Source organism: Oryctolagus cuniculus, chromosome 8 (genome assembly GCF_964237555.1).
Source record: "Oryctolagus cuniculus chromosome 8, mOryCun1.1, whole genome shotgun sequence".
In the NCBI taxonomy this organism is placed as follows: Eukaryota; Metazoa; Chordata; class Mammalia; order Lagomorpha; family Leporidae; genus Oryctolagus; species Oryctolagus cuniculus.
The window spans coordinates 45,304,348-45,324,284 of NC_091439.1; the positions used below are offsets into that span (position 1 = coordinate 45,304,348).

The window sequence follows — 19,937 nt, forward strand, 5'->3', positions numbered from 1 at the left end:
TTATATAATAATTCTCTTAATGAAAGGTTATTGTTGATTCAAATGGCATAGGAAACATACCATATGTGTGTAGATACACCTATATTCCAGATTCAATATTTCTTTCAATTAATTTTGCACTGTTTATGTATTTTCACCTCAGACATTTTAATATTCACTATTTTTTGAGCATTAAGTTGCCATAAGAGAAGGCAGAAATAGATAATTTATAGCAAAACAGTTTATTCATATATAAACCTACAGCAACATTTTGGGTATTTTAAATAAAGCATAAAGATCAAACTAGTACACATAAATCTGTGACCTTGTAAAGATTTTCAAATTTAATTAAAATTAAGTAAAAGTCTAATGAAATGTAAAGAAACTTACAGGGTTATAAGCACTACTATTTTTTTAAAGATTTATTTATTCATTTGAAAGTCAGAGTTACAAACAGAGAGAGAAAGAGAGGTCTTCTGTCTGCTAGTTCACTCCCCAATTGGCTGCAACAGCTGGAGCTGTGCTGATCCGAAGCCAGGAGCCAGGAGCTTCTTCGGGGTCTCCCACGTGGGTGCAGGGGCACAAGGGACCATCTTCTACTGCTTTCCCAGGCTACAGCAGAGAGCTGAATTAGAAGTGGAGCAACCGGGAATTCAACTGGTGCCCATAAGGGATGCCAGCACTACAGGCGGCAGCTTAACCCGCCACACCACAGCGCCAGCCCCACTATTTTTATCTTCCACCCACAAATAAAACCAAACTAAATTGAATATGTCATCTGCTAGTCATAGTATCAAAAAAAGAAGAAATACTGTGCTTATAAGAGGACATAAAATACCAGTAGCCATTAAATACTAGCAAATTATGGGATATACCAATAACATTAGGAACTGAATGACAGAGGCCATCAGTTTACTGGAATTCTCTGTGATGAGGTTTCAGTGGACTGGTTACTCTGAATAAAGTCAGAACAGACAGCAAGAAAGCTCAGACAAAAAAGAACAATGAAGGCAAAGCAAATAGGGCCAAGAAAAAAGAACAGAAGCTAACAATGAAAATTTGAATGATTTAAAGGAGTAGAAATCAAAGACAGCAGAAGATGGGGGAAAGTAGGAAAGAAACTATGATAATGAGGCCAAACCAGGGAGTTTTCCTAGAAATTAGGGTATTCTGGAGTTTAAATTGTGATTCATAGTGAAGTCTTGATTGTTTCAGGCATGGGGAGGGGGAGGAGGAGGGGCGGAGGAGGGGGAGAGGGAGGGAGAATCTTCCATTTGCTGGTTCACTCTCCAAATGGCTGCAACAGCCAGCGGTAGGCTGATATGAAGCCAGAAGCCAGAAGCTTCTTCTGAGTCTCCCAAGTGGGTGCAGGGGCCCAAGGCCTTGGGCCATCTTCCACTGCTTTCCCAGGCCATAGCAGAGAGCTGGATCAGAAGTGGAGCAGGGGCAGGAGCTGTGGCATAGTGGGTAAAACCATTGCCTATGGGGCCAGCATCCGATATGGACACGGGTTTGAGTACCAGCTGCTCCATTTCCAATTTAACTCTCTACTATGGCCTGAAAAAGCAGTGGAAGATGGGCCAAGTCCTTAGGCCCATGCACCTGCATGGGAGACCTGGAGGAGGCTCCTGGCTCCTGGCTTCAGATTGGCACAGCTCCGGCAGTTGCAGCCAATTGGGGAATGAATCAGCAGATGGGGAATCTCTCTCTCTCTCTCTCTCTCTCGCCCTCTCTGCCTCTGCCTCTCTGTAACTCTGACTTTCAAGCAAATAAATAAATCTTAAAAAAAAAAAAAAAAAAAGTGGAGCAACCGGGACTAAAATCAGCGCCCATATGGGATACCGACGCTGCATGCAGAGGCTTTACCTGCTACACCACAGCACCAGCCCCTGCTTGGAGATTTAGAGAATCTACAACTCTCCTTTAGTAGTACGGTTCTTTTTCATGGATCTAAGTAGGTTTTCTCCACACAAGAATTTGCGGGGCTTTTACTTTGTGCCTTGAACAGACTTCAGTGGGAAACAGATGGTGTTCAAAAGTCCATGACACTTCTTCCCACTAAGAAGAATGTATTTTCTTCACAGTATTGTTCTGGCAGAGGCCATTATGAGTCATAGCTCAAATTTCTACATAGGTATAGAGGTCAGGCATCAGAACTACACAGATTCTGTATCTACCTGGGAGATGCAACATGCAAGGAACACTGCTATCCCCAACCCAGGTTGTCTTAATCCCTGATCAATATGGTTTCTGCATACAACTTTTAAACCAGTGGCCTCCATAATGGAACAAATGCATAAAGCAATAATTTGGGGGTACAGGAAAAAACATTGAACTCTGACTTATATTTTCAACTTAATCCAAGAAAGCAAATTAAATTTTATCTAAAAATTTTAAAAATAGATTGACACTGCAAACTTATATAGTCTGTATGCCAGCAAGTCACAGGTCACAATTGGTATCGTGAAAAAATGAGGAGCAACTGTTCCAGACTTCTTACTGGCCCTTTCTCTTTGCAGGAAACAATCAGTACTGTGCTACTTAACAAGAATTTCAGGAAAATTAACACTCATTATTCCTTTTTTTCCTAAGGAAAGATGACTCCTTAAAGTGAATCAGTAAATGTTTTCCAAAAATACTCATGCCACTGAGAGAGCATATTTGTGTCCACTTTTTTTAAAATAAATCTTCCCATCTACACAACTGAAAAACTTAGAAATAGATTTCTCTAAACTGTATTTTTTCTAAATAACAAATTAATTCTAAAATTAAAATGTTGAAGATATTTAAATCATTTTTCAAAAATAAATTCAGATTTTTAAAAAATACTGAAGTATATTCACTGTATCAGACTTAATTGAATCATTAATGTATTTCATAAAAGTAAAAATAACATGTTCTAATGATATAAGAATGAATTCTTAAAACAGTTCTTTATATCATCTTTCTTTTTTAACAACTGAATATGATTTAAATTTATATATATAAATAACATCTAATACTGGAAAATGTTTATAATTTAGAAACAAGTAATATATATTCATACAGGCATATTCATTAATTGTTCACTCACTAATGGAATACACTAGCTTTGGCAACAAGATATTTGAGAGAGAAAGAGAGAGACAAAGAAAGTTACGTTCACTTTACCAAAGTCCTTCAGGCTCCCAGGAGACAGAGGCAAGTGTATCAGGGGCATAGGTACTTAAGACCTGCCCTTCTAATACTCCTGATCTATTCCTAAGGTAAGTAGTCATTCTAGGAGTAAAAACACATACTTACGTAAGTTTCTAAAATGTCTAATTTCTCAGCTACTGTAGTATTTTTGGATACTGGTGAGAGTCAACTATAAATGTCTTATGAATTCAATGGAGATATTCTCAAAATTAGCAAGATTTTTATAATTTTCAAAATAAGAATAGCTGAAAATTAATGAGGCCTAATATTCCAAATGCAAAAAGGAAACTATCTTATTAATATAATCAATTAAATTTTACAAACTCATAACCATATTTAATATTTAATCATCAAAACTCTGTGAATATATTTAAATTTACCCAAATGCTACAGATTATTGTTCTTATACTAGAGTCTGCAAGAATATCATTGAAAGTACAATTAAATATAACTTTGTTGAGTTTTTTATTATAATGTAACACAAGGTAAGAAATATATACATATCCTGATCATCTGAAAGATTATTTAAAGTAGAATGGCTGTCTATTTCAGTGAAAAAGTTAGCATCTGTATTTACAACTATATTAGGACTAAGAAATCATAAAAAAGATTCCATTTTCTTTTTAATTCACTTCATCTCCAAATTTAAGCCATAAACTCTGGATTTCAATAAGCCTGTTTTATTATTGGTTGAAGTAAAAAAGGATTATGTAACTTATGCAAGAATTAAAAACAATGTCATATTCAATTTATAAGTGAAAGTCTCTAGCACAAATAATGGAATTAATGTGCTTGACTAGTGACTAATCCAGAACCCGATAAATATGGCTTGACTATTGTATTGTTCAAGTGAGCTATAAGCACAAAGCAAGTTGCAATAAAACTATTCCAGCTGAAAAAGCCAAGTTTATCTAAACAGAAAAACTTAAGTGAATTAAAGGTGATTTTTCATGTTTTCAGAAAGTTTTTTCCCCACAAATATTTTATAAAATTGTACTAACAAATATTTGAGAAAGACCTAAATTTGTAGCCTATTTTATATATGAAACTCTTAAAGAAAGGATTTTTCTACTTACTCAAATAACACCTTAGTTTTGTGATTAGGCAGTAAATATAACAGAACTAGTTCACTCATTTCATATTAAATAATCAAAATTATTCCTAATATACTATGTTAAGAAGCAATCAACTAAAAATGCACTAGACATAAAATATCTACCCAAATTTAATGCATAGTTATAAAACTGACACACTAAATTTATTTTTATTAATTTTAATATAACTAAGGTTTAATTCTTTGTAAGAGCTGTGTATTGGTAACTTCCATATGAAACTGTTCTGAGCTGCTCTGAATTTAAACTATATTTTAAAATATATTATGTTGTCATATTCAAATGATTGTGGTACCCAGTTTTCTCATAGATAACACAGACATATTCTAAACATATTTTATGTATACATGAAATATATATATATAATCTCCCATCATATATCTATATATTCAACCTCTGGGAACTAAATATGAATAAGTTACCATCTACCTTTGAAATGATAACATTTTGGTATCTAACATAGTTGATCTGTGAGACTAATTGTCTATATATACCAACACAACAGAATTATAGAATATCAAAATAAAATAATAATAAAACATGAGAATGCTTTTGATAAGAAAATTTTTTCATTATTACAATCTGTAGATTTAGTAATGTTTTCAAGAATATTAGTGCTTAACTTTTACTAAATATAAAGCTCTAATATCCTAGATCATTAAAATATGAATTCTGCTAGCATGTAGATATATTATTAATATATTGTTTATTAAGAAAACGTTAGGATTCAAATTCATTGTATTATTTATGAGCATGCAAACCATGATCAAGGAGTTCTTAGATGCAGTATAGAGGGAAATGGGATTTTAGGATGTGTCCATTATACAATTTAACACAAAATAAATCTTAAGTAATCAGAGTAGAAAATTATTGATTTAATTCTTGCCTTTCACATAAAATTAAATTAATTTATATAACAAGTAGAATGACATTGTTTTATAACAAAATTTTTTTAATAAAAACTTCCTAAAATTGATACAATCAAATGCTTTGTGTGAAAAACGATATTTTTTTTCAAAATTTGGCAGATGTTTTATTAAAATTGCTCTAAAGTATCTACTTATGTTTTATCAGCTTTAGAATAAACTGCTCTGTTTTAAGATGCTGGTCTCAAGAATAAAGTAACTCCTGGCTTCTGATGCAAAACTTTCATAAGTCCATGTGATTCAATTACTTATAATGTTTTCTTTTTTGTGTAAGTAATTAATATGCAAATGTGAATGTAAGTATATAAAACATATATACAATTATATAATTTTGAAATCCATGCACACTTTTTCATAATACAAATCTGCAATGAACTTTGTGAAGAGCCTTTGCATGGATTTCAGAATTTTTTGCACCCAAATAAACTTTTAATTAAATGCTCTATGAACTCTGTGAAGTACCATTATATGTTTTTCATTATGTGTGTGTAAATCTGCTGCTGCTTTCCCAGGAGTATTAGCAGAGTGGTAGATTGGAAGTGGAGAAGCCAGGTCTTGAACCAGGGCCATTAGGGGATGGTAGCATTGCAGGCAAAGGCTTAACCTGCTACACCACAATGTCCACCCTATTTCTCTTTACATTTTAAATTAAACTGAAGCCTACACATGCTGGAGGCCAGGTCTTAAAAGGTGTATCACAGGTAAACAGTGCCATCTTCTGGCAGTTGGAATTATTTGCATATCAAAACAACATTTTTGTTACTCATTTTCTGGACAAGATGTGTGTACAAGTTATTGTGTAAACCTCTTTAGCCCAAAATCAGTTAATTTTTTCAACATAACCTTTAGAAAATTAGAGCATTTTCCAGCATGCCTTCAAATAATATATTTAAAAGAAGAGTAAATCAGGAACGCTATATTCTCTAACAAATATTCATTCAACTATATATTGACCCTTAACTACATAGCCACTCTAAGCATCAGTTTCCACATATATAAGATTGTCCAACCAAGACATTAATTTCATTCCAAAATTCAATTTGATTCTAACTTCAGAAAACTTTTTGAGTATTTGTATTTAGCATCCTAAAGTGAAATATAGGCCTGTTTGTGGCACTCTTGAATTATATGAGTTTCACTGGTTATGAGTTTCACTGGTTATGTACTTTGTATTTTCTTCAGAAAAAAGTCTTTGTTTTGTTTCCCCTATACAAACACCTTTACACATTAAAAATATTTCACTGAATTTTTGTGAAGTAAACTGAAGTAACTAAAAACAAATTTTTAAGAAACATTCTGTAAATTTAAGTGTGATTTTGGTTAGATGGGGTCAATGTCAAACCAAATGACCAAAAGTTAATGGGAAAGAAGTAAAACCAAAGTTTCTAGAACCTTAAGTGTTACTGTTTTAACTAAGAACTAGAACAAGCTGAATATGAAAACTCTTCCTATCATAGTGTGGACCAGTACTACCTTGTATTGCAGACTTGATACCTTGGCCATATCTGTATTGCTATTTCATTCTTATTCAATATCAGTCATAAATCTGATTCTTGTTTCAAAATGTCTTTATATGATGTATCCCTTCTTTTAATCTCTCTGTCATTCATTTCATTCAAACTCTCCATTTTCTCATCCTACATACTCAAGGAACCATCAAAGAGTGGTTTTCATAGGCATTTGGAATGCTGGATAAAACATGTCATTCCCTATATTCCATACTGCATAACAGTACTATCTGAGAGAAATATAGCATGAGTCACATAGCTAATTTTAAATATCCTGGTAATCACATTCAAAATACTAAAAAAAAGAAACAATGGGAGATCATTTAATAACAATAATAATGATTTTTCTATTATTACCTACCTGCAATAATTTATTTAATGCAGGTAAAATGTCTTTTTCATATTTATTCAATTAGAAGCCTAATAATGTATTATTTTACATTCATTTTCTCACGTTGTCTTTAAAATTAGATATTTCACATTTGCAGCTTATATCAGTTTAGACTAGTATATTTCAAGTGCTAAGAACTGAGTGAATGATTATCAAACTGAATTGAATCCATTCTGGGGAAGACAGAACAAGAGTTAGGAATTTGCATAGTCAATCCAAGTAATCCTTCTACATATGCAAGTCTGAGGATCACTATTTCAGAATACCCTGTATACAACCAATCCTGGTACCCTCTCCTTTTCGTGCCGAGGAAAAGCACTAATTTTCCAACATGGCTGACAACTGCAATACCCACAGTGATCTTTAGCTATTTATAGTATCATCATAATAAAATTATCATGACGGACACTCCAACTCCAATTTCCATCATGTATCTGATGCCATGATGCTTCCAACATTAAAAAAAAAAAAAAAAGACAACAAAACACATGATACTCAAACCCTACCCCAAATTCAATTAAACTTGCCCCAGACACCACCCTCTATGTCACTAGATCAGACAGAGGGAAGATCTTGAAAATTGTTGAGTGCAGCTCAGTGTTGAGCAAGTTCACAGTCCCTTTCTAGATGTGTACTTTTGCTTTGCACACAATTCATTCTTATTCTTCTGCTAATTTTTACCCATGTCTCATCCTGGAATTCTTCCTTGCATCAAGTTCTTGTTTCTGATGCAGATGTCTAATGATCTCTCAACTCAACAACACCACAACAGGACCTCTTCTTCAATTAGCTGTGATGGATTCTCAAAACTTCCAAAAGGTGGCCCCATTAATACATCCAATCTACTTTCCATTTAGAAAGCATTTTGGTTTCTTCCATGAAGTTTTAGTAGGTAAATATTCAAGTTATCATTCAGTCAACAAATATTTGTACAGAACCCAATTAGTGAAATAACAAATCTATGTGTCTTAAAGAAAAATAAAAATGGAGGTCACCAAGAAGAGCTGCCTATAATCACATAACCAAAACGCGTCATCCTAAAACACAAGCTCTAATCATAAATACAAAACCTAAGCTTTATTATCTTGACAGCGTGATTCAGAGGAATTAAGCTGGTCAGATCTACACAAATTAGCTTAAATAGATGTTCACCTTAAAATCTTGGGTGCTGGCATTTTGGCATAGCAGTTACAGCTGCTGCCATTCCACATGGGTGCCCATTCACATTCTGGCTGCTCAACTTCTTATCCATCTCCTTGCTAATGGCCTGGGAAAAGCAGTGGAAGACTGTTGGAGTGCTTGGGTCTCTGACACTGACATGGGAGACCAAAAGGAAGCTCTGGGCTTCTGGCTTCGGCCTGGTCCAGGTCCAGCCTTTGTGGCCATTTGTGGGGTAAAATAGCAGATGAAAGATCTCTTTCTCTCTCTCTGTCTCTCCATATCTCTCTGCTCTTTCTCCCTGTCTCTGTAACTCTGATTTTGAAAGAGAGAGAGAGAGAGACAGAGAAAGGAAGGAAGGAAGGAAGGAAGGAAGGAAGGAAGGAAGGAAGGAAGGAAGGAAGGAAGGAGTGAAGAAGGGAGGGAGGGAGGAAAAAAATAGAAAGAAAGCTTAATGTATAGCAGCCAATCATGAAAAAGAGCAAATATTTTCCACTTTATGCTTTATAAACTGTGAGAGAACTGTTGTATGGCAAACTTCTTAACACTTCAAGTCTCCTGGAATGGAAAACTATACCATTCATACGACAATAAACACTTAGATTTATCTTACCTTGGTATTTTGACACAAGAAAACTCGAAAGGTCTACCAGAAACCATTACGTAATTATCAATAATAAAAGCCATGCTCTGAAGTAGTGCTATGAGATGCCATGAGAATACTTAAGAGCAGATCCATATTCTCAAATAGTATGAGCAAGTCAAAGGAAATTTAACAGGACATTTATGTTAACAAGTGGTATAAACATAATTGGGAATTTGAACAGAGAATATTTACAAGCAGAAGAAACACATGACAGAAAGCCCTGAGATAGAAAAGAACATGGAGTTCCAAGTTACTAAAAGGAGCAGAGTAGGAAATTATTTTGAAAGGGGCTGCCCAAATAGTACAGAAACCAGATAAGGCCAAATAGACGAACCTCCAATTTTCCTTTCCTTTAAAAAAAAAAAAAGATTTATTTATTTGAAATTCAAGGATAGTGAAAGAGAAAGAGCTTCCATCACTGGTTCACTCCCCAGATGGCCACAATGGGCATGGCTCAGCAAGGTTGAAGCCGGTAGCCAGGGGCTTCTGCTGGGTCTCCTACATGGATGGTAGGGGCCCATGTACTTGGGCTCATCTTCCACTGCTTTACCAGGCCATTAGCAAGGAGCTGAATTGGAAGTGGAGCAGCCAGAATATGTGTCGGTGCTCAAATGGGATGCTAGCATCACAGAAGGTACCCACTACACCATATCAGCCCCCGTTTTCTTTTTATAAGAATACATATGTAAATAAAGTATTACATCGTTCTCAAAAAGCATAGACCATGCCTTCTAAACCTTCTTACATCTTCCTATAGAGAAGTACAGATACTTAATGCATCCTTTATATGTAGAAAAATGATGTGTTTTGTCAGCCTTTTAAATTCTAGAATCTCCAAGTGATCCTAAGAATTATTTGCATCTTTAAATAACTTCCAAACTATGTTATTACAAGACCCAAGAAATTCTTTCCTGAATGCTGTTTTAACATGGAGTTTCTTAGAAAGAGAGGCAAATTTTATACAGAGAAAGGTGGACACCACACTATTAGTCTGATGGCAAATTCTAGTCCTACTTTTAAGCTCCCAGTAGAAGGGATGAAGAACATCCAAGTTTCTTTCTCCTTACCCTCACATCACCTATTGTCCCTAATATCAAAGATTGCAGTTTCTACACATACACACAATAAAGGATATAAGGAAAATATTTCACTGGGTTATATTAGCCTATTACCGATTATGTTCATTTTTAAACTTCAAATGGTTAAAAATCTGATACATAACACTAATAGAATGCTAAGATGGAGGCCCAAATTCCAAGCCCCTGAAGGGATACATCCAATATAATCCCTTTGCCTTGAGTTTGGGCAGAACCTAAAACTATAAGGGGAATATCACTTCTGGGATTAGGTTAATCAAAAGGGAGGTGACCTGACCTACTCAGGTGAGCTCTCCCAAAGATCAAGGGTCTCCTGAAAATCAGAGACTGGAAATGGGAAAAGACATGTGACAAACATGCAAGACAACACACGGGGACCTCACTCCAACAACGGCGAGCAATGTAGTTCTGCCAGCCAACAACCAGGGAGTTTGGGAGGGGACCCCAAACAGCAAATGAGACCACATTTGCAGACCTTTGATTTTAGCCTTGTGTGACATCGAACCTACGTCATGCTCAGTACCTACATAACTGAGATAACAATTGGTGTTTTTTTTTATTTAAGCCACCAATTTATGGTACTCTGTTCCGAAGCAATAGAAAACACACACACTCAAGCATTTCTCATATACTTAAATAACAGTATGCATATGTCTGGCAGATAGGAGAGTTTTTCAGACTTCATTTTACATTTCAGACTTGATCTCCCTAGATGCTTTAAGAATCCTTTCACAATGGACATCAATGCTACTTGTGCACTACCTCCTTAACACTTCTCATCCTATTGAATTTGCGAATGAAAATTCAGTGAGTTAATTCTTCAGTGTCGATGGGCCTCTTCTGTGAGGTTTAGGCCAGCCCCCTAAAGATGGATAGAAAGGACAGAACCTGGAGGAGGTCTCAACCGCCCCTCACCCCCACCCCCACAAACACACACCCTGGTCTGTGACGGAAGGCCATACTTCCAGACAGATTTGGCAGGGGACAGAAAAGCAAGATGCGGTTTGTCGCTTTAATCTCTAACTCCGTCTCTCCGGAAAAGCCGCGTTCCCACAAAGACACCAGGCCTGCCTAAACTACTTGGCAGCTGCATACTTTGTTCCTTTAAAAATCCCCCAAGCGTGCACTGCGGGTTGCTTCAGGTGCAGCGGCCAGGCGGCTCACAACAGTTTGACAGTTATCTCTCAAATTTAGGAAGTGCGCCTCTCTTGGTCACTAAAGCCACAGGTCTATGAAGCGACCATTTAAACGCAGACCTTCCACCTTCTTTGCGCGGCCAAACAAGTACCTGGGCGACCACGCCAGAGAATATCTCCCAACACCACATCAGAGCGTAGAAACTTGGAACCTGGCGACCAAGTTCACCAACTGCGCCTGCGCAAAGCGGCCTTGTCGTTCTCCTTGCCCCCCCCCCCCCCGCAGCGAAGTCGGGGAGGCGAGAGAGGAAGGGCAGGGCCCCGCCGCGAGGGGCGGGGCTTAGAGGCTCGTCGCGTTTACGCAAAGGGCGCGACTGCGTGCTGCGTCGTTACATTTGAAACTGGTGGCGGGGAACTGCTGTGGACCGCCGCCGTCTGGGTCTGCGGAGCGGAAGCGCGCGTTGGCGTCCGTGGGTCTGGCCATGGCGCGACAGCTAGCCCGGGAGCAGGGTATCACCCTGCGCGGGAGCGCTGAAATTGTGGCCGAGTTCTTCTGTGAGTCTTCCTGGCGCTCGGCGGAGGGTGGGGATACCTGAGGCCTGGCGGCGCGGGAGGCCTACGGCTCGGCCTCGCGGACCCCTGAAGCCTTGGCCGCTGCAGGCCTTCTGCTGCCCGGGAGGAGTGTGGGGAGAGGAGATGCGGACGCTTGTGCGGTCTCTATGCTGATGCTACAGGGGGAGGCCTAGGTGCCCCTGAGGCCTGCCTCCGGGCCTAGCCTCTAACGGAGCGAAATGCTTCTTTAATATGTTGATGCCTCCCCCCATTCTCCCCCCATATTTCACCACCCACCCCGCCCTCCTCCTAGAGGCTTGGGACACCAAATGAGCGCGTGTGTTTCCACCTAGACTCCACCCTCAGCCCAGGTGTGGGAGCTGTACTTCCTCAAAGAACAGTGAGGAGGAAAAAGAGGGAGAGGCTAGCCGGACGCAGTGGACCAGAAACTCATTCACGTGTTTTCTGGGTCGCAAAAGTCTAGTTTGGCGTCTTCTGAACACATAATCTGAACTTGGGCTTGCCTTACAATACGGTAAAATTGGGAAGTGGTAGGTTAAGGCAGTTTGGCATTTTTCTTTTGTTTAGTTGTCTCTTGGTAACAAGATTTTAAGGATTTTTAAAAATACTTATTTTTTTGAATGGCCTGGACCAAGCTGAAGCCTGGAGCCTGAAACTCCGTCCTAGTTTCCCACAGCTAGCAAGGACCCAGGCATTTGGGTCATTTTTTACTGCCTTCCCAGGGCACATTCTCAGAAAGAAGGCTGGGAAGTAGAACAGGACTTGGACTAGCACTCTAGTATGGGATGTCCTGCGTCACAGGCACTGAGTTAACCTGCACCATAAGGCAGACCTGAATTAAAGGATGTTGATGGCACTCTGATTACTTTGGTTTCCACGAGATATAATAAATGTGTGTAACCATTTTCAGTTTTTTAAGAGTAATGAAACTAGTCACATTTAAACATACTTTATTTTCCATTGGTACAAAAGGACAATGACTTACATGTTTGTTTTGCTTTCAGCATTTGGCATCAACAGCATTTTGTATCAGCGTGGCATATATCCATCTGAAACCTTTACTCGAGTGCAGAAGTATGGACTCACCTTGCTTGTAACTACTGATCCTGAGCTTATCAAATACCTAAATAATGTGGTGGAACAACTAAAAGGTATTTAATCATTGGAAAAAATTCCAGTGTTGCAGGCATTCCTAGAGCTACATTTTCTATCATGCTAAATGGCCTTTTTCAGCTTCCTATATCAAAGTATTAATTTTTTAAAAAAAACAACCATCTCAAATATAGTGATTCTCAATTGGGAGGAAGCAAATAATAGTGATTGAAGTAGATTGGTAGAAACCCTATCCACCCCCCTCCCCACACACACACACTACATTTTAAGTGGGCTGGATATTTTACTTTCAGAAACCTTACACAGCCTTAACAAAACAGTTAGCATCAAATCCCTTTGAAATAGCTTTTGCAGGTAATGTGGCCAGGGGAACAACATGGAATTTTGCATGATCCCAATGGCATTCATTATCTATTTAAGAAAATGTACGGTATATGTTCTTATATGGTATGTTGGTTTTCTGTAACTGGCGTCTATAAAGTTGTTAGATTAAGATCAAGGAAAATAAAAATGAATGCAACTAGGGAAGTAAACTTCAAAAATAGAAAAAAGAATAATTACTCAATAGATATCCAGTAGAGTTTTCTTATTTTTCAACCACTTCCATTTGTTAGAAAAATTCACAAATTTTTCTGTGTGAACACTTGCTTTAGCTCAAGAAATTGTATTCCTTGTTGGATCAAAACTTGATCTCCATTTGTTTGGTTTTTTACCTACTTCGGGAACTCTTATTAGTTTCTCTGCCTAGGGTTTTTATTTCTAATTTTCTATGTTGTAGTGTGTTTCTCTCAATTTGGCTTCCCATGTTATTTCCAAAGAGTGCTACAGTAACTAAATATTTTTTTTGAGGGGAAGGGAATTTTTAAATTCAGAAATCCTTTTTTTCTCAAATTTTTTAGTTCAATTATAGCTTCATGCTTTATAATTTTCATTGTATTTTCATGAACTTTGTTTTTAAAGTGCCCTGTTGATGGGCATCTGAATTTTGTTACCATGTTATCTCTCTTTCAAGCTACATTATCCCCTAGATAATATGTAAATATTTAACTGCCATTCATATATACAATATTAAAATCCTTCAATACTTATAGAGGTTAATTGGATGTATTCTCTAGAACAAGGTTTCCCAGCTTTGGTGCTATTGAGGTTTTGAGCTAAATTTTTATTTTTTTTTATTTTTTATTTTTTTTTGGTGTAAGGTCCTTTCCTGTATATTTAACAACATTGTCCCTTGTTGACCTATACCTACCAGATGTGAGTAACGTCCTTTACAGTGGCAGCCAAAAATGTCTCAGTGTATTGCCATGGGGCTAAAATTGCTGTTGATTGATAAGTTTCTCTAGTACATTAGTGTTGTCAGAATAGCAGAATGAGACTTCTCTTCTCAAGTGTTGGCAGGAAACATCAATAAGATCAAACTGCCCCTCCCAAAATTGTAACCAAAATTCAGGCTAAATCACTCAGTAGTCAGGTCATTTGGCCTATAATACCTAGGCATGGATCTGAGTCTGTTAATTGTTGTGGGAAAGCAAGCCTCACCTATATCACTATTTTTGTAGGTTGTCTCTTTTGACACCAGTAACAATTTACCTCATGTATCGGTAGCATCCTAGTTAATTTCTTCTTTTTATTTTAGTAAAATTGAGGAACTGTTCTTCCACAGAAGTAATTTATTCAGTTTGTTTTGAATCCTAGTTTCTTCCTGACCTTTGTAGAGACTATATTCTATTTCTTTACACTTGTATTTTCTGCTTTGATTTGAATTGTTCCTATTTCTTTCATCTCTCCACTTTTGAAAAAAAGAACAAATTACTACCTACCCCAAATCTTCTTCAGGTTGTCACTCAGTTTTCTCTTTGATAAAATAAAAAATTGTTGATATGGGCCAGGCATTAGCAAGGCCCACAGACTTGATCCAATAGGTGACCTGTTCTTATGCTGCACACAAGCTAAGAGGATTTTTATATTAAAAATTTTAAGTGTTAGAAAGTTATTTTCTGGGGCCGGCGCCATGGCTCACTTGGTTAGTCCTCCGCCTGCGGTGCTGGCATCCCATATGGGCTGGGTTCTAGTCCCGGTTGCTTCTCTTCCAGTCTAGCTCTCTGCTGTGGCCCAGGAGGGCAGTGGAGGATGGCCCAAGTGCTTAGGCTCCTGCATCCACGTGGGAGACCAGGAAGAGGCACCTGGCTCCTGGCTTCAGATCAGCGCAGCTCCGGCTGTAGCGGCCATTTGGGGAGTGAACCAACGGAAGGAAGACCTTTCTCTCTGTCTCTCTCACTGTCTAATTCTGCCTGTCAAATAAAAAAATTAAAAAGTTATTTTCTATCACTACTTAGAAAAAAAACTTTGCTGTTTCTCAAATATGTCATTCAAATTCCAATACTCATTGCTGAACCAAAGGCCCTCTTCTCTCCTTATAGTCTCTCTCTGGATCTGTCTCTGGGTTATCAGTGACTTACACATAGCTTTATATCCTTTATGTGGCCAATTCACAAATTTTATCTGAGCCAAGTCTCACATTACTCCAGACCTACAAATCTTTATGTGGCTAATGCATACTTCTATACTCAGCATAGTAAAAGCTAAATTTAGGATCATCATTAAAATTGGTACTGTCTCACTCTCCTCTCAATGAGTACCTGAACTGTTCAACCAAAAATATGTCAGAAACTTGTGAACCATCCCCCAAATTTTCCTCCTTCCTTGTTTCCATAGCTAGTCCAGTAAATCTTAACAATTTGAGTCTTGAAATCTCTTTAATCTACTACCACACCTTTATTAGTTTATCTTCTTATAAGGTTATTTGGCCCACAATACTTTGCATGAAGTGTGCTATTCATTCTTTGCTTTTTGGAGTTTGTGCTGGCTGCTTAAAGTCTCTGTTCACTATGTTTTTGTATTTAAAGCTTGTACCTTCTTTCTTTTCCTTTTGTAAGTTTAATGCCATTAATCCTTAGAGCTAAGCTAAAGCCTTTGACCTCTTTGAGTGGGTCACATTTTCTATTTTATGCCCTCATTTTACCATGTGTCTCTCACAGCAGCCATCACAATTATAATCTTACATTTATTAGTGTGATGATTTCATGAGTGACTGATCCTGTAGTCTTACCTTGTGTAAGGATGTTTACTGCTCTGTTCTTATCCAGTATTTTCTGTGGTGCAATTACTGAGAACTTGAAAACAAGAGTTTGACTACCACAGTGAGTCTTCTTGCCTTTAAGGAGGTGGTAAATAAGAGTGGTGGGAATTTGCAGAGATCAAATGTGGGACCTGAGAAGGGAATTGCTTTGCAATGCAGTGGACCACAAAAGATGTCCTGTAATGTTTTGCAGATTGGTTATACAAATGTTCAGTTCAGAAACTGGTAGTAGTCATCTCAAATATTGAAAGTGGTGAGGTCCTTGAAAGGTGGCAGTTTGATATTGAATGTGACAAGACTGCAAAAGTTGACAGGTAAGTAGGAATTAAATTATTCCCATTTTGAAAAATTTTTTCAGAAATGCTTTTATTACTATATGAGTTCTTATCATATGGAAATATTTTGATAAAAATTCTTACTTGTTTCTAGGGTATGTTTTCAAAGATATCCCTATTCTCTGGAAAAGAATTGTGCTCACATTAGTCTGTCATTGATTGTGTACATAGGATATTTTCAATGTAATTTGCCTGTAGTCTAAGTCAGTGAATTATGAACTTGATATTCATGGTTTGTATGCAAAACTACACATGATATACTAGGTGGACCATTTAATAAATTGTTCAGAGGTACTTTAAATATAAGGGAAGACCCTAGACTTCCCAACTTAAAATGCAGCTCTGTGGTACTTGTACTTAATTTAATGCCATCAGCTTCCTAAGATGCTTGATAAACTTCTGAAGTTTCATACTCCCTGGATGGGAAATGCACATTTTTATTAGTATTATAACATTTGGTATTGTGTTCGGCATTCTTTTCTATAATTTAGAAATATCTCTCATAATGAAATGTACTTAACTTCTGAAGCCTTTGGTCTGTTTCAGGAAATCTTTAACTTATGAAAATTAGATATAAAATTTAATATTTTACTTGAGACAGAGAATTAGACATGTAGGCATTACTAAAAATGCCAAAAATGATCATACTAATTAAATATTTTAGATAACCACTTGTAATTTTAATTTTAAAAGATTCTGAAGTTTTTCTTACTTGAAATGGTTGCCAGATTTTCTTGTCATTTCATGTCAAATGACTTGATACTAAGACCAGTTTTCAAATAGATGATTGGAAAGATAATTGAAATAATAAGTTATATGGATCCTAAGGACACTTTTATTTACTTTTTTAAAAAATTCTCCTTTCTAATGCATTACTTATTTGATATTGGAAGCATTTATGTAAGATAAATTATTAGCAATAAGCTTTAAATAACTTGTTAAAAGCTAAAATGAATTAATTGATTCGGTTCTTTGATAGTGCTCCCAGAGAAAAGTCTCAGAAAGTTATCCAGGATGAAATCCGTTCGGTGATCAGACAAATCACAGCTACAGTGACATTTCTGCCACTATTGGAAGTTTCATGTAAGTATTAATACAACTTCTCATTGACTTAAATTTATTGGAACAAAGGCTATGTTCTTGCTTTAAGAATCACCCCTACATTCAATTTTTTCTTAATTATCAATGTGGTATGGTATAAATGGGAGGAGAAGCCTTATGTTGTACAAGTAATGTAATTGCTTTCTGGAAAATTTGGAATTGCTGAAACCAAAAGAAATACCATTCCATAGCAGCCCATTCTTGAATAATTGATAAAATTCTTAACATTTTTATTTTCTGTACATTATTTTACATAATAAGACTATAGCTATAATTAAGTCTTCCTTTTCAATCTTAGTTGGTTCATCAGATATTTACCAGATACCTCCTATTTGCATAGACCTTGTTCTGGGTACTGGAATACCCCAGGGGTAGAACCAAGATATTAACTTTTTTTCATGTTTTCTCATGACTACATGGATATTGGAAGTATTTTTTAATGGTTTTCTCCTTAATGAAAAAGAAACTTGAATTTCCCCATAAGATAAAATACAAGAGTCCAGTAGTTTTCTTCTATTAAATAAAGTAGATTTCCATTGAGGAAAATAAAGCAGTGATTGGAGACCAGGGTGAACTATTAACATGGAGTAGTTAAAAATGGAAAGGTGATTTTACTTTGGTAAAGTAATGTCCTTTAATGATCTTCTCTTCAATTTAGGTTCATTTGATCTACTGATTTATACAGACAAAGATTTGGTTGTTCCTGAAAAATGGGAAGAATCTGGACCACAGTTTATTACCAATTCTGAGGAAGTCCGTCTCCGTTCATTTACTACAACTATCCACAAAGTAAATAGTATGGTGGCCTACAAAATTCCTGTCAATGACTGATGAAGACATTAGGAAAATAATGTAATTCTCAAATGTGGTTTTTCCTGAAGTCAACAGTAGTTGATAAGTTTTATTTCATTGGTTAAGTTTTAGATCCAGAAAACCAACATTATACTTTAATGAACTGTACATAATTGTTCCATTTTTGGGGTATCTGACTTATCATAGAGTTAACATTAATTGCACATCATGCAAAAAGAAACAGCAGATTTCATCAGCATTGTAATGCCTGCTCTTTCAAGGTAGTAACTGTAGATAGAAAAACCTTTGTTATGAAGCTAAATACTTAACCAAATCAGACATTTTGGTCAAGTAGCTTGACTCAGAATATAGATAGGGAGATACACATAAACATAAAATACAGGAGAAGAAGTCTGAATATTCAGATTCTTTGTTTAGATCCTGAAAGTAACTAGTAATCCCAGAGTAAAGAAAATGTTGCTTTATTGGATCCTTTTGTCATTTATTTCACTGTATAGTTCTGTATTGAAAAAGCTTTCTAATTATTTTAATTTATGTAAGTTGAGCCCAGCCCATGAAGCAATGAATATTTCTACTGTTTAATTTCCTGTGATACAAAACTTTTAAATTTTTTTATGTTTTATAAAATCAAGCCGAAAATGACAATGATGAAATAAAGTTAAATTTGTATGTTTTAAATTTGTCTTAAAATAGTTTGCTATTAGTATGTTAATGCAACTTAATGGTCATTGGGATGAATTTAGTACTCATATAAAAAATGGTTTCTTGTGCCTACTAGATTGTAGGGCCTAAGATTTCTCCAGTTGAGTAAGTCTTTGAATCTAATGGATAAGCTTTGATTATACCCAGACCTCTTTCCTCTCATAACAGTAGACCTTAAAATAAGTTTCATTATAATAGGGCAGATGTCATTTGCAATTAATTTAGTTAAGCATATATTAGATTGTAGTGCTTTTCCACTATCTTTGCTTTATTGGCAGCATAATTTTCCTTATGTACTTAAAACCATGCTTATTCCTTCATTGGTAATATCATTAGGGATATTCTTTGTATCTAGTTGACAACTTTTTCCAAGTTTAAGGCAAACTTCTAAAATGCCTTTTCTAATTTATATTCTAAAATCTTATGTTGTAGTTATTCAAATTATTTCATGCTTGGTGGTAGACAGTGTTCTAAGATCTTTTTGTTAGCTCATTTAACTATCACTTATTAAATATGTATACATAGTCTGAATCCATTCATTCAAAAATTACGTATTGTACATCTATTAATATGCAGAACACTGCGTGCCAAATACCAGGATGACTGAAAGTCCTGGCATCTCTAAAATTTGAGATCTTAAAAGATACAGGAAAATGTATGAGAAAAGATCATGAAGTAATCAAACAGCTTCATTAATTTGTAGTTTTTTGTTATCTCACTTAGATGAAACGTCTCTTACCCATTTGTGTACTTAACAATAAAGGGCAATGTCTGTTCTTTCATCTCAGTGCTGGACAACTAGGTGCCAATATTTGATGATAGGTATAGTAAATGCTGTTATGGTTGGAACCCCCATTTTATATGAGTTGTTAAAGCCTCTTTAATGAGGTCCAGGAGGCTAGAAAGGGTCACCTAGAAGTGTTTTTTCCTGAATAAGAAAAACGAGTTGAAGTGATGTTTAATTAGAGATACTTAAAAGTCTAGGTTTCTAAACAAAATTTGAATTTAGTTTGTAACTTCTAGCATTTGAA

General features: G+C 36.2%; 1 protein-coding gene and 1 long non-coding RNA gene across 2 annotated transcripts; one reads left to right on the plus strand and one right to left on the minus strand.

Moving 5' to 3' along the window:
- Nucleotides 1-205: 205 nt before the first annotated feature.
- On the minus strand, nt 206-11,439 carry LOC138843499 (uncharacterized). Its single transcript, XR_011378263.1, has 2 exons — nt 11,283-11,439; nt 206-591 (listed from the first exon to the last, which is right to left on the minus strand). It is a non-coding gene; the product is annotated as an uncharacterized lncRNA (long non-coding RNA).
- On the plus strand, nt 11,130-18,882 carry MAD2L1 (mitotic arrest deficient 2 like 1). Its single transcript, XM_002717228.5, has 5 exons — nt 11,130-11,685; nt 12,708-12,854; nt 16,149-16,269; nt 17,270-17,373; nt 18,050-18,882. Exons 1-5 carry the CDS (start codon nt 11,613-11,615, stop codon nt 18,220-18,222), a joined length of 618 nt encoding a protein of 205 aa, XP_002717274.2. The 5' UTR covers nt 11,130-11,612; the 3' UTR covers nt 18,223-18,882.
- The last annotated feature ends 1,055 nt before the right edge of the window (nt 18,883-19,937 follow it).